Raw genomic sequence first — 16,134 nt, 5'->3', positions numbered from 1 at the left:
TGTTTGGTGGGATGGCTTAATGACGTAGCTATTCGTTGCATGGTCTTACATTTACGTCACTTTTGCACCACCTCATCCTGTTTATTTCAAAACCGAAAACACTCAAATAAAAACTTTAGTTTACAATTTAAAGTTTTACAATCAGTGTCAGCTCTGCTAGAAAAAACCAGCACAGACTAGCACCAGTGAAACCAGCATATGTTGAGTTTTAGATGCTGGTGTGCTGGTCGACTAACAGGACCATGCTGGGTGACCAGCTAAACCAGAACCAGACCAACATGCAGTGCATGCTGGTGCTGTTTTTTAGCAGGGAAACAAATAATCTAAAAATTGCTCAATGTTAAACGGTGCTGGTAACCAGGAGAGAACAGCTGGAAAGCATTAGCATAGCTAGCTTGCTAAAAGCGTTGCTCAACAGAGAACAGGTTCTATTCTGGCTAACCAAAGCTACACTGACACAGGTTTAGATGATAATCACTCAAGTCTGAGGGAGCAAAGTCGAGCGACTGGTGGAACAAAAAGACAAAATGATGGTGTTTGGATCTGCAGCCTTCCAGCCAGGTATACGCTAGTTTAGTTAGCAGGCTAAAATGCCACACGCCATCCCTGCTGAAAAAGTAGTGTGTAATGGTATTTTGTGTCTAAGTGTAAGAGATTCTAATGGTTTATCAGGTGCTCTGGAACTGATGTAGGATCAGTACAGGCCAGGTTACAGCTAACTGACGCTAAAACAAGTTTAAAGGATGTACAGACTCATATCTGAGAGCGCACAATCAAGCGCCAGGTGGGATCAACTGTGTTCTGTGGTGTGAGCTGTTAGCCTGTTAGCATACATACAGCAAACAATTCTCTCATCTTCAGTTTTAGAACATTTAGCATACGCTAGCATAAACACAGCAAGTCAATCCCTCATGTTCAGTTTTATAGCATTTAGCAAATTTTCAGTGTCAAAATCTCCAAAATGGTAACTGTACAGAAGAAAAAATGTAAGATTTTATTCCAACCAGTTTTTGATTCGCCATGAAATTTTCACACAATGTAGCGTGGAGATACGTTCGCCATGAAATTTTCACACAATGTAGCGTGTGAGATACGTTCGCCATGAAATTTTCACACAATGTAGCGTGTGAGATAAAACGCACTGAGATAAAACGCACTGTCACTACTCGATTTGAACCGGACACCCGATTTGGACTATGCATGCGCGAATATGAATGTCAACCAACTTGATTTGGACTATGCATGTGTAGGTATTCGTTAAATGATAACGGAAATGACAAACCTTTGTTGCACATGCGTAGTTCAAAAGGGGTTTCCGGTTCAAATCCAGTAGTTATAGGCACCAATGTAAACTGTCGTAGCAGAATATAGACAGGCAAGCCATCCCCACCTACTCACACCCTGATGGCCATTGTTTTCCTTGAGAGTCCTAATCCAAATGAATTTCACCATCTCTCCTGCTCTCATCTCTCCCTCTGCAAATAGCCAGGGCACGTGACCTCTTAGACTAATTAAGCCCAGCAGATGATCCGATTACCTAATTACGGACCTGTATGATTGGATGGAGTGAGAGGCAGTCGCGGTAAAGCTCACCAAGCTTGGGCTCTATTATAACACCGTCTGGCTCCCATTGGAGTTCGTCTGCAGCCACAAAATGCACCTTTAACGTCCTTTACTTTTAACTAAGAGTAAGCTTTTGCTTCAGGAATGAAATGAAAGCTACATTACCCTCCAGATGATCAGGATACTGTGTGCCTGAATTACGTTTCTCAGTAACACTTCTGCTGACTAATTTACTGTCAAAGCCGTTCTCACTGCAGGTTTTTGGCAGAGTTGTCCCTTACAGAGGAAGTAGTACTTAGAGATGGTTGTGATGGTCTGAGAGATGTGTTAATCTTTATTTTGCAAATGGTCAATTCTCTTTAACCATTACAAGTATAGGTGGGCAATATGACAACATTTCACCATCATAATTAATTACGTCACAATATGCTTTTCTGAATATATTGTGGATACTGTCAGTACTTAAAGTACACGGATTACCTACTTTTCTTTAAAAAACAGGTTTATTATTATTATTATGGCGGCACGGTGGCGCAGTGGGTAGCGCTGTCGCCTCACAGCAAGAATGGCCTGGGTTCGATTCCTGGCCGGGCGACCAGTGTGGATCTGTGTGGAGTTTGCCTGTTCTCCCCGTGTCTGTGTGGGTTTCCTCCGGGTACTCCGGTTTCCTCCCACAGTCCAAAAAACATGCAGTCAGGCTGACTGGACATGCTAAATTGCCCCTAGGTGTGTGTGTGTGTGTGAATGTGAATGTGTATGTCTGTCTGTCTGTCTGCCCTGCGATGGACTGGCGACCTGTCCAGGGTGCATCCTGCCTTCTGCCCAATGGCAGCTGGGATAGGCTCCAGCACCCCACTGCGACCCAGAAGGATAAGCGGTTTAGATGATGTATGTATTATTATTATTATTGTAGTAATTGTTACATGTGGTACTACAGGTTTACCTAGTGGCAGTGGTGATAACTGTGATTTGTAAGTAGGGGAGGGCGATATAGCAAAAATATTATATCATGATACTTCAAGACATTTTCACAACACACAATATGCATCACACAATTTAGGTGTGAGTGTGTGTGAATGTACATGTCTGTGTGTCTGCCCTATGATGGACTGGCGACCTGTCCAGCGTGTTTCCTGCCTTCCGCCCAATGACCGCTGGGATAGGCTCAGTTGTGTCGTGTTGAGTTGTACTGATTTTATGGATTTTAACTACACCCATAGGGCCTATGACCAACTGCAGCTCCAAGGCCCACTAGCAGGTTGAAGTGCCCCTTCTCATAGCTCATTGAAATCACTTGACAATACATTATTTATAAGTTATTTATTATCACTTTCATTATGTAATAACTTTTAAATAGTACAGTAAAGCTATTAAATTATAACTCCAGGGTTAAACATTCTTCTTTATGAGGCCTCTGGCGTGCCTTTATCTCTAATTTCAAACAGTTTAAGACAACATCTCTGAAGGATATAGAATTGCACTGCATGTTTCAAAATCTCCCGTAAGGCCTTGATGTTTTCCATTGATGCCACACCTTAGCCCCTGGCTGTAAGATGAACAACCCAAATGCAGCAGAAGCAGAAGGCAGGCGTGCTCTGGGGGAGAGGTGGGGACGACACGGCGCGCAAAAACCACAAAACTTACAACTGCAAGCAGATGGTTAGCTTTAATCATTGACGGTTTGGGTTGGCAGCGCCAAAAGGAGCGAGTATCCAGGTGTTACTGGGTGCGCGAGAGTGTGCGTACATGAAACGTCACAAAGAGCATGTGTGTGATACAACAGCCATGAGTCTGCCAGTCAACACGTCTCTATGACGTGATCACATGACAAGGACTAGACAGGAGGTGCGGCACAAACAGGAGAATGGCCCAGTCTACACTTGCATTTGGCAGTGAACTTACGTTTATTTCAATGGAATTCATCATTTCATGTCACAAACTTCCAGAGTGAACGGACTTTTCATGTGACAAATTCGACCAATAGCTCTAAGAATAGGGCTGTGTTGACCTCTGAAGCGGTGGGGGTTCATACAGCAGCACTGAATATCCAAAATGGATTAGTTGTAGCAGTATTTAGCCACAAACCCTTTAACGCTTCTTCCCCATTGGCTATAAATAAACACATAAAACTGTATGAAGCGCAGTAAGACAGGAGATTGTATTATCATCTTTACTTTTGTGGTTTTACCGTTTGTGGCAGACGACTTAGCCAGCTTGCTAACTGCAATGTAAGCTTGTTGGTTCACCCCACTGCTACCAACCACGCCCGTTATCTACACATTTTACGCTACAGACCAGTGTGCAGTACTGTACTCTCATGTGTCCACTTTTGTGTGGCTACTGTTTAAGGTTAGTGAGCTTGCATGGAGGATTTTTTTTTTTTTTGCGACTTATTACTGGCTCTCATTCCAATGTGCCACAATAAGCCTCAATGTATTCAAACAAGCAAATTCCCAACAGGCTCCCAAAAGCATCCAGGGAATACAGAAGCCCAGTTGAGATAAGAGACAGCTTTCAGACGGGAATCATTATACACTACTGCATACTGCTCATTGGAGTTAACCAGAGATATTATAAAGGAGGAGACTGGTCACTGGTTAATATGTGAATGGGAAAGCTTGTAACATGCAACACGGCGTCTGTTTGTGGAGAAAGTCCTGCCCTTCAGTAAAAAGAGCCAATCCGCTTGATGGTCATGCTGTAAGTAGGAAAAGCCCACCTCACTGTGAAGATCTGCTCAAGCAGAACAACCCAAAAAAGCCAAACGCTACAAACTACTTCACTAAGTGCACCTCTTTGCATCTACACTGTCCGTTTTATCAGCTCCACTTACCATATAGGTGCACTTTGTAGTTCTACAGTTACAGACTGTAGTCCATCTGTTTCTCTGTATACATTTTTTGCCCCCTTTTACCCTGTTCTTCAGTGGTCAGGACCCCCACAGGACCACCACAGAGCAGGTATTTGGGTTGTGGATCATTCTTAGCAAGCAAAGTTTAAAAACTCCAGCAGCACTGCTGTCTGATCCACTCGTACCAGTGCGACACACACTAACACACCACCACCACGTCAGTGTCACTGCAGTGCTAAGAATGATCCACCACCCAAATAATAATAGTACCTGCTCTGTGGTGGTCCTGTGGGGGTCCTGACCACTGAAGAACAGGGTGAAAGGGGGCTAACAAAGTACGCAGAAAAACAGATGGGCTACAATCTGTAATTGTAGAACTACAAAGTGTATTTATTTGGTAAGTGGAGCTGATAAAATGGACAGTGAGGGTAGATACAAGGAGATGCACTCAATGAAGTGGTCAGTCGGTGTATATCTGTTATCTTTGCCATTAGAATTGTATTATTTACATGGAAAATTTCTAGTGGTTGAGCAAAATTGGGCAACTAAGGGCGATTCTTTGGTATGTGGCATGACATGGCCTGGTCTGCTGGGCGACGGTGATATGAGGGCAATGCCACGTTCACAGCATCCTACCTGGCAAATCATTGATTAGAGTTAGCCTTGAACGCTAAGCTAACAAAGCTCTAAAATACTCAGAATAACAGGCCATGTCATAAGTCAAGGGGCCTGACCAATATATCGTTTGACCAATAAAATCAGCTGATACTGACGTAACACCAGTATTGATGAAAACACAACCCATAAAATGCCAATATTAATAAGCATAAATACATAGAACATATCTTTTCAAACTGTTGCTAACACAATAGGCAATTGGCACTAACTGTCAATTCTGTTATGTTGGCCATGGGGAGAGGGAGACCAGTTATATTCTCTTGGACTCTCAGGACTCACACAAGTCCTAATAGTAGATAAAGACAACCAAATCAAACAAATGAGACAAAAATATTAGACTTGGTCATTTATTTATTGAGGAAACCGATCCAATAATACACATCTGTGAGAGGCAAAAGTATGTGAATCTTTGCTTTAAGTATCTGATATGACCCCCTTGTGCAGCAACAAATGCAAATAAACGTTTCCGGTAACTGTTGATTAGTTCTGCACATCGGCTTGGTGGAGTTTGAGCCCATTCCTTCATACAAAACAGCTTCAGCTCTGTTATGTTGGTGGGTTTCCTCCCATGAACTGCTTGCTTCGGGTCCTTCCACAACATTTCTATAGGATTAAGGCCGGGACTTTGACTTGGCCGTTCCAAAACTTTAACTTTATTCTTCTCTAACCATTCTTTGGTAGAACGACTTGTGTGCTTAGGGTCGTTCTCTTGCTTCACGACCCATATTCTCTTGAGTTTCAGCTCACGGTCAGATGTCCTGTCCTTCTCCTTTAGAATTTGCTGGTATAATTCAAAGTTAATTGTTCCATCGAAAATGGCCCAGATGCAGCAAAACAGGCCCAAACCATGATACTTCCACCACTGTGTTTCACAGATGGGGTAAGGTTTTTATGCTGGAGTGCAGCGTTTTCCTTTCTTCAAACATAACACTCCTCATTTAAACCAAAAAGATCTATTTTGGTCTCATCCATCCGCAAAACACTGTTCCAATAGCCTTCTGGCTTGTCCATGTTATCTTTAGCAAACTGCAGACAGGCAGCAATGCTTGCAACCCTGCCATGCACACTGTTGTTGTTCAGAATTCTCCTGATGGTGGACTCATGCACATTATCATTAGCCACTGTGAGACAGGCATTTAGTTGCTTAGAGTTTACCCTGGGTTCCTTTGTGACCTCGCAGACTATTACACACCTTGCTCTTGATGTTATCTTTGTTGGTTGACCACTCCTGGGGACGGTACCAATGGTCTTGAATTTCCTCCACTTGTACACAATCTGTCTGACTGTAGACTGGTGGAGTCCAAACTCTTTAGAGATGGTTTTGAAACCTTTTCCAGCCTGATGAGCATCAACAGCTCTTCTTCTGAGGTCCTCAGAAATCTCCTTTGTTCGTGTCATGATACACTTCCACAAACATGTTGTGAAGATCAGACTGTGACAGATCCCTGCTCTTAAATAACAGGGTGGTCACTCACACCTGACTGCCATCCCATCGACTGAAAACACCTGTCTCTGATTTCACCTTAAAATTGTCTGCTAATCCTAAAGGTTCACATACTTTCGCCACTCACAGATACATAATATTGGATCATTTTCCTCAATCAATAAATGACCAAGTCTAATGTTTTTGTCTCATTTGTTTAATTTGGTTCTCTTTACTATTATTTGGACTTGTGTGAATATCTGATGAGGTTTTTAAATTTGTGCATAAATACAGAAAATTATAAAGGGGTCACAAACTTTCAAGCTCCACTGTAAATAAATATATGTATATATACATATGTATAAACTGAATCCACATAGACAGCCGTCACTGGGCACTTCCAGATTATCTGACATTTTTCATTGTTGGTTTTGAAAGCTTGCTCTTTTAGATTAGTGAAAAAAGTAATAAAAGTAAGTGTTTTTATTTTTATTAGTAAAGTAATCTGTACAATCACAATCACTATCGAATGCTAACGTCACTTAGTCACTAATATCTCTTTGTTTTGCAGTTAATCTTGTTGAAATCCCAAACACGTCCCCTAAATGCTCCATTTGAAGATTCACTCACTCACACATACAAACAGACAGACAAAACTGGATCACTGTCTGTCGACATATAAAAAGCAGTCACTGGAGTGTTATGAAAAATCCCTCTGTCTCACACGTATGAGCAAAAAAGCTTGCTTAGCAGGAGCTTATATATATATACACCGATCAGGCATAACATGCATAACAAACTCCTTGTTTCTACGCTCATTGTCCATTTTATCAGCTCCACTTACTATATAGGTGCACTTTGTAGTTCTACAGTTACAGACTGTAGTCCATCTGTTTCTCTGATACTTTGTTAGCCCCCTTTTACCCTGTTCTTCAGTGGTCAGGACCCCCATGGACCCTCACAGAGCAGGTACTATTTGGGTGGTGGATCATTCTCAGCACTGCAGTAACACTGACGTGGTGGTGGTGTGTTAGTGTGTGTTGTGCTGGTACAAGTGGATCTGTCACAGCAGTGCTGCTGGAGTTTTTAAACACTATGTCCACTCACTGTCCACTCTATTAGACACTCCTACCTTGTCAGTCCACCTTGTAGATGTAAAGTCAGAGAGAGCAGCTCATCTGCTGCTGCACAGTTTGTGTTGGTCATCCTCTAGTCCTTCATCAGTGGTCACAGGACGCTGCCCACAGGATGCTGCTGGCTGGATATTTTTGGTTGGTGGGCTATTCTTAGTCCAGCAGTGACACTGAGGTGTTTAAAAACTCCAGCAGCTCTGCTGTGTCTGATCCACTCATACCCGTGCAACACACACTGCAGTGCTGAGAATGATCCACCACCCAAATAGTACCTGCTCTGTGGTGGTCCTGTGGGTCCTGACCAGGATATATATATTATGTTTTGTTGATTTTCCCATGAAAAGATGTTAACACATCCTTTACAGGTAATAATATGACATTTTTCTGCTAATTTTAGTTAATATTAGTTTAGTTTAGTGCAATTTCTATTTATTTGCTGAGTTTAAGATACTGGAAAAAAATTATATAATAACAACATAATAACATAAAATATAAAAGTGTTTTCTTCATAGAAAGCTTCTTGTTATAGTATGTTTTATGTATACTTAAAAGCTAACTTTGGATACATTTTACATTTACAGTTTTTGTTACTTTAAACTTCTTTTATGTCGAATCTGTAGGACCTTAACACCAGCCACATGATATACTGGTCAGGCCCTCGTCTGATCCTTCTGGAAATTTTGTGATATGTATACGTATTGCGTTTTATTAAACGTCTTCAAGGATCAGTCAAAATCCCCATCGCTATACATACACCTCATCTGATCTGCATGCAGTGTGTGGACTGACCTCTATGAGCTCAGGCCTCAGGTTGATGGTGCGCAGCCAGTCGCCCAGCCGCGGGTAGCTGTTCAGAGCCTGCGGCCTGTCTGTCTCCGGCACTTTCAGCTTACACTGCAGCTGCTTACAGATGTACTTCATCAGCTTCACCTGCAGGGGGAAACAGAGCACAGAGCAGAGGAGGGAGGGGCATGTTAGCCAGCAAGGAAGAGGTGGACGGGCAGGCAGCAGCGGCCTGGACAGCATGATCTGTTTTAATGCTTTACGCTTCCTCAGCTTTATGTTCCTCTAAAACACACTTTTAGACATGACCTATTACTGCCGCATCACGGAGCTGACTTTGAATAAATCAAGAATATAAATCACGTTCGAGATCTTCTTTTATTAGAGTTATCATGATCAGATATATTAATAGTCTAATAATCTACAGATTATTTTGGTGAGTGATCATATAAAATTGACAATAACAAACCATGCAGAGCCTTTCAAGCCTTCAATACTTCACGAGTAAAAGATGAACTAGCCTATTAGCCTTAAACAGTCTATTATCCTACATCTCTCCATCCCTGAGGTCCATGTGACGTTATAGCGATAACACACTCCTCGAGTGTTCTATTGCTTTAATACAACAGTTAAATAAATAAAGTAATAAATTAATAAACTGGGCCGTGAACGCGGCGTTTAATATGTTTTAATGTTCGCAGTTCCTTCACCAAATTATAGTTCCTTAACGAGAAGCTTGCTGCTACGTCAGAGTAACGAGCTCCGCCCACTCGCTGCACAGCCGGCAGTTCGTTCTCCAGCTCCTCACACTAAATTCCCAAACTGTCACCACCACTGAGCAGCTTTTTTGTTTTTTATTGCGGCAGTTTTATGGCTCAGTCTGATTTGGTCCGACTCTGAAGATCAGACTACACGTTTGGCAAATGGTGTTGGGTTCATTTCTGGCTGATTCCAGGTTGTTTAGCTGTTCTTCTGTCACAGCTGCCGACTGAAAAGCTGCTCAGTGGTGATGACAGTTTGGGAATTTAGTGTCGTCTCATCTTCAGAGTCTGACCGAATCGGCTGTCGGTCAAATGTGATCTTAAAAGTGTCCATTTTCTGTTTGTGCACAAAGTAAGAAGTAAAAATGTTCAAATGGCTTGAGCGTCAAACACGTTGCTTAGCAACGAGTGATACAGTGTTTGTGAAAAATCTGTGATGTTATGGCGAAATATCAGCACGGTTAGAACGCCTCTCAACCAATCAGCTTGCGTGGCCGGAACGAACTCTTGTATATTTGTGGTTTTACGTATAAATAACAAAACACTCATAATTCATTTTTACCTGTCCTCATCTCTTAGAATTAAACAGGCTGGTTCTGGCTTTGGTCCTTTAAGACTGATATATGTAAATGACCTCTGTTCTAACTGGCTGTCCTGTATTGTGCATCATTCAACAAGCACTGTCGGCTGAAACACCCCTTATAACTTCAGCCTGAATGGGCGGAGCTAAACTACTGTAGGCTGATATATAAATGTGTCTGTTGTCGTGACATCTTAACAACAATGAACTTAAATCGTGTTGTCTTTGCAGCTTAGTTTTCGTAAATGGACTGCAGGGGGTGGGGAGTGAGCAGTACACTGTGAAACTTTAAAGACCCCCAGTGTTCACAAACATGAATTTTATATGGTTAAAGTCAACCTGAAATCAAAATGGACCTTTTTACCCTGTTAGTTAATGTTTTTTTTATTCTGTCACTTTGTTCTAAAATGTTTTGGTGGTTGTAAAAAAAAAATCACTTATGAGCTATTTCAGCTCATTTACACTGACAAGTATCTGCACTGTTTGCTGCTGTGCTGCGAGGCGTGAGGCCGTGAGGCCGTGAGGCTGCGAGGCAGGTCAGCTAATGATGGAGCAACGTACACAGACACACACACAATCCAGCTATTCCTCACACATGTTAGGTATTTACACTCATACATGGATTTATTTTAATGATAAAATGAATTCTTTTTTAATTCTTTTGCCGTGAAAATATAGGACAAGTGGAAGTAACACAGATGCTATCTATCTATCTATCTATCTATCTCTCTCTCTCTCTATATATATATATATATACATTTTTTATCAAGGCTTCATCACACAATGAATTGTGTTTTGGAAACTACAGAAAATATCAAAATGTTGCATTTAATTTTAGTTAATTAATTGCTTTTGTATTGAATTTTAGATACAATTTTGAAATAGCGAGAGCTGCAATTTTTTTTATTATACCCTAAATTATGAAAAACATTAAGTTTTAAGAGGGGAAATTTAACCTAATAACACAGAGCTTATGAACTGCCTGTAGATAAGTTAGACCAGTCGGACGCAACCAAACCACCATGTGTTGTAACATCACAACCACAACTTACTGGCTTTCTGGCACACAAGATTCAGGGGTCGAGCCTCAAGCCAGAAAAAGTGGATAACCTAGGCTTCCTGGTAAAAAAAAAAATAGCTCTGAACCTTAGTTTATAGAAAATAATCGTAATTTAAAATGCAGTCGCGATATGAGTTAGAAAAATCGCAATTACATCATTTCCCCAGATCGTTTAGCCCTATTACACATGGAAATACATCACGTTCAGAAAAACAGGAGCTCTGATTTCTGATTGACTCTTGGCTTATGATGATTATATAGATTGGTATTTGTGTGTAATGTGTTATTATAGAGCAGAGTTCACATTTTCCACTGAAAAAAAGGGATTTATTCCAAATCTAATCAACTGTAAACCATGGTGTGTAGCCCTGTCCTATAGGAACAGACAGCAGTAGCACTGCTACAGGTTTATTACCCACTGTCTTTGTTAATGGCAGAGGCTAACATTAGCTTAGCGAGCAGGTCAAAAAAATTGCTTTACATTTAAATTCCAGCTTACTGAAGCTTCAGTGACACAACTTTGGGTGATAAAGACTCAAATTTGTCTGTGTGTTGGGAAGTTACCTATCGCTAAACTTGTTCCATTATATTTTCCTTGGTAGCATCAGAAGCTAGCGTTAGCTTAGCAAGCAGACTAAAACAGATTCATACACCAAAACACTGACTCAATATCTGCAAATTTGGAGTATAATGACTCTGATAGAGTCGAGTGAGTGATGTTGGGTGGCCGGAGTGACAAAAAGACAGAATTTAACCTCTTCTGTGGTGTGTTGAGCTATGTTATTAGCCTTCCAGCTAAGGCTAACTAGCTCTAATTTTCTTTCCTTAGCACCGTTCAACATTTAGCAACAGTTGCTCTTAAGGTTTAATATTTACTGGGTGATGATATGAAGATTTTGCTAGATTATTTTCCGATTATTAATGTTGTAGAGGGAGCTTATATGTTTGCTCAGTCTGTTCCAACATAGAAAGACCCTACTAAAGAAAACAATGAATTTTATACTGGTCTAAGATGGTGTATGCTGGTTTATGCTGGTCTAGTGCTGGTCTGGCTGGTCTCCCAGCGTGGCTGACCAGCATACCAGCATCTAAAACACATTTTATTTTTTTATTAATCCTTACATTCCAATACTGAAGTCTAAAGAGGCAAATCATCAAGAAGGTCTGACCCAACAGAAAGTAAAAGGGTGGTCCAGCCTGAAATTCTCAAATTACAGACACCCAAGGTTCTTCACCATGTCTGTAAAAAACTGTCATGCTCACAAAAACGAAAGCAATCTATTGATAGATTGCTTTTGTTTTTGTGGCTGACTTACCCAGAAGCTGTGCTGTGGTGTTTACAATACTTACTGCTACATTTCACACACAACTGACCAGCAATCCTTGTATGATAAATAGTCTGTATATTATCTGTGAAAATATCATAACCCATAATAAGGACAAAGAGAAACAGTGTCCCACTCCAACAGTTGTGGCTAGGATAGAGTGGACTGTGGGCTGTGTAAGAGGGCAGTACAGGTCAGAGCTGGATAGGGCAGCCAGGGGCTATAGGCCAGCATTTAGCCAATCAAAGCTTGACTCTGTGGCATCCAGCAAAATGCTGCTGAGCGCGGCAAAGGCTTTGATGACCCTGGCGCACAACTCAGTCCTGAGGGCACTGCTGTGCGGTCAGACACACCTCTGCAGAGACGGCCTTATGTAATTGGCTTTTATGGCTTATTTTCCATCTCTGACGTGCCACACAAACGGGTACACACAAACACCAGGCGAAAAAAGATAACTATCAGAGCTTTAATGGGCCACGTCTAATGGTACACTGTGTGCACTTGGCATAACAATGCATTTAGGTAGTAGTGGGTGGTGGCCAAAAATTTATATCACGGCATCGTTAAGTGATGCTATTTTCGTAGGTTTACAGTGGCGTATTATTCTGAGTCCCTTATTATCGCTATGCCCCCTCACTTTTAATAAGAACCGAATTTAGCAACTGCATTATGCAAAATAGTAAAAAAACAGAGCTGAACAAGACAGTTGTATGCAAAATTTTGAACACCCCACTCAAATTAAATGAAGGGAAAATAACACACTCTACAAAACAAACTTAAATATACTTTTTCTGCAAATTTTGTGCACAATTAGAGTTTATGAGTTTAACATATTGGAAAACTATAAAGTATAAAATATAAAATGTACCATAACTTTTACAGAGGCCACTTTTTTTTATTTTCACTGAGAAAATCAACAAAACATGTAATTTGAGAGGGGTGCCCATACTTTTGCATACAGTGGCTACTCTGGATCAGCAAAAGCGGTACTAAATGTTGCACCATGTCCAAGTTCCTCAAGTTATTTGTCTCATATGTGCCTCCTGTACACTTGTGCTTATATCTACAGCTGTCAGATTCTGCTGGAGTTCAACAAACACAAGTCTTTAATGCTACCAGTAATAGCTGGTGTTCGGCTTGTTGCAGGGACCAGGCCCAGTGCCTTCTGATGCAGGTGACCGAGGAAGGACGGCTCCTCAAGCAGTGTGAGAGGGATAGTGGCAAGTGGGCATTTGTCCGTGCTAATCTAAGGGCTAATTCAACAGGTACACTGCTTTTCTAAACTATCTGTGATGCTGAAGATACCCTAACCTCAAAACAATGCTGATGAGAAATGGTGCACTGTAGAGAATCACTTTACAGTGGTGGTGATAGGAACCAAATGTCACGATGCCTACAATACAAATACACCCATTTTATTTATTATCCAAAACCAGCAGTGAACCTAAATGTCTTCTATGTTTTTATATGTAATGTTGATGATGGTAAAATAGTCATAAATTTGAAAATAATAAGTTTTCTTTGGGGACTATTTTGCCTTACAATGTCTTGCATTAATGCATTTTAAAAATATATTTTAGGCCAAAACCTTGTCTTAAAAATATCTCTGGCACCAGGAAACATATTTGTACCTATGTTGTGTATTAACTTTCTCAGAGGTAGCTTTTAGAGGCATTGAACTCTTTGGACGTCTGGTTCCCATCACCACCACTGTAAACAACTCTGACTCTTTCTCCAAAATGGTACATTTCCTGTCAAACCACTCTGCATTTCCTATCAAACCACTATGCATACATTTTGAAGATTAAATTATGCAGAAATGTCAAAAACTCAGAATTCCTCTTTAATATACCATCAGGAATATACTAAACACAATACATGTACCACTACTGCAATGGAATTCTCACTGACAGAGAGTTATACAGACAGAAGAAAACATACAAATAACAGTAGGAACATAATGAATAGATTTTGATTAAAAAATGATGGCAATATATTTTTGTCTATGTCATTCAGACCTAATTACTCCCATACCCCACAAAATTAACTACAGCCAAACCCATCATATGACCATATCTAATCTAACCCAGGTCCAAATTCTAGCACAGTATTTCCAATCTGACTAGATTTCTTCTGCCCCCCCCCACGATCTCCTGCTCTTTCTTTTTCCCCTGACTTCCCCTCCAGCGAGCAGGGCCGTCAAATAGATATAAATAGCTGTTATTATATGGAAGGGAACAGCGAGCAGACCTCCTCTTGGGGGGCGTCTGTGCTGCTGGCATGGCAACCGAGTGTCATCGGCACATTGCAGCTACAGTGACGGCAGGGGCACCGTGACATCAGCGCTGTGGAAGACGCCGGGTTCACAGCGAGGCTAACAGACAGGCCTAAAGAGCGCTGGAAAAACGGACATGGTAGGACAACAGCCTAGAGCAGGGGTGGACCAGCAGGCTTTGTTTGCATTCTGCTCTGTGCTACCTTTCTGTAAAGGGCAGTTCAAATGGATGAGACCAAATACGAGGTCAAATACAGTCTCCACCTCAAGACACAGTACTGTGCAAAAGTCAGAGACCACCATTTGTTTATGTACTTTTCAGTCAAAACAGTCATTAAGGACAATTTATTCACTTTTCAGCATCAGGAAAATGTATATTTTATAGAAAACTGCACCAAAACCGCACTCAACAAGTAAATACAAGATGTTTTTGTATGAAGAGTGTCCACTTTTTCTCCTTTATTACAGCTTCCATTCTTTTCAGGGGGCTCACTTTCAGTTTTTCAAAGAAATCTGCAGGGATATTTCCCACACGTCTAAAGTTCAGTCTTAGAAGTTGGTTGTATTTTCTGCTTCTCGTGATCCAAGTAACCTCAACTACAAATCTAAAGCCCTAAGCTCATTAAACTTCACTCCACATCTCAGATGTGCTGTTCTTTCTCGTCTACTTCCTTTTCCCAGTGACGCTCTTGAACAGCTACACATCCTTTCAGACCCATAGTGCTGAGTTGTCCTCTCACAGTGGAAGCATGGCTGTGGATGTTTTCAGATCTGAAGCAGCTTGATTTTCTCCTGTCTCTCAAAGATGAAAGCTGTAAGTGCTGTTTATCTGATGGGGACAGTGTTGGTGTCTACCAGGTCTTCCAGGTGGTTGTTAAGAGTCACATTTTCTCTGTGGCTTTTAATCATTTTCGAATTCCAGTTATGGAAACGCATGTTTTTGACTTATTTTCCTTATGCAAAAGGATTATCTTAGAAATATAATTTCTAAGATAATCAGGTGATATTTCTCCTCAGAAATACCATCTGAAAAATGAATAACTTGTGCTTAATGGCTGTTTTGACTGGATATTAAATAAATGACGGGTGGGTTGTGACTTTTGTACAGTGCTGCAAATGAAATGGCTCCATAGAGGAAAATCTCAGGAACAAACTTTAAAAAATGCATAGTGGACCCAAGAGAAAGTGCCCATTACATATCTTTATGCTAACACTACGACCTGTGGTCTTCTCGATACCCTCGTCCCAATTGTGAGACACATTGATATGTCCTCTAAGGACTGCATGGTTCTTTTTTTTCGCCCCCACTCCCCTGGCAACATATCAGGATCTTTTCGAATAACAAACACGACACGGGAGGGAATGTTCTGCGAGGCAGCTCCCCCGATCCTCCACAAACAAACAGCGCTGGCTAGCAGGGGAGGAATTTTCCAGCTCTGTGGAGAATGCTGACCAGAGCGCTGCAAGAGAGAGGGGAAAAGAGAGAGAGAGAGAGAGAGACATGGCTCATATCATTGGAGCTCCAGGTTGTGGGGTTCCTTCATCTCTCTCTTTCTCCCCCCTCTCTCTTTTTTCTCTTTTCCCTCTCATCTCCTTTCTCTCCCTCTCTCCCTCCCTCTCTCCCCCTCTGTCTCTCCATTTTTAACGAGGACAGGTCATGCAGACACCTCAGCGCCGAGCTGTAGCAGCTGATGACGCAGGG

The 16,134-nt window shown here is 41.4% G+C and overlaps 1 protein-coding gene across 2 annotated transcripts in view; it reads right to left on the bottom strand.

The window, feature by feature from the left end:
* Positions 1 to 16,134, bottom strand: part of ksr1a (kinase suppressor of ras 1a) — a 59,774-nt gene that overhangs the window by 25,254 nt on the left and 18,386 nt on the right. For both annotated transcript variants that reach the window (XM_036594361.1, XM_036594362.1), the window contains exon 2: positions 8,438 to 8,578. In XM_036594361.1, the coding sequence (XP_036450254.1) occupies positions 8,438 to 8,578 (141 nt within the window). The remainder of the gene's footprint in view (positions 1 to 8,437; positions 8,579 to 16,134) is intronic.

The sequence above is a fragment of the Colossoma macropomum genome, unplaced genomic scaffold (assembly GCF_904425465.1).
Source record: "Colossoma macropomum unplaced genomic scaffold, Colossoma_macropomum, whole genome shotgun sequence".
Lineage (NCBI taxonomy): Eukaryota > Metazoa > Chordata > Actinopteri > Characiformes > Serrasalmidae > Colossoma > Colossoma macropomum.
Note: the sequence above shows the minus strand (reverse complement) of the source record. Positions and strands in the feature narration are given on the sequence as shown.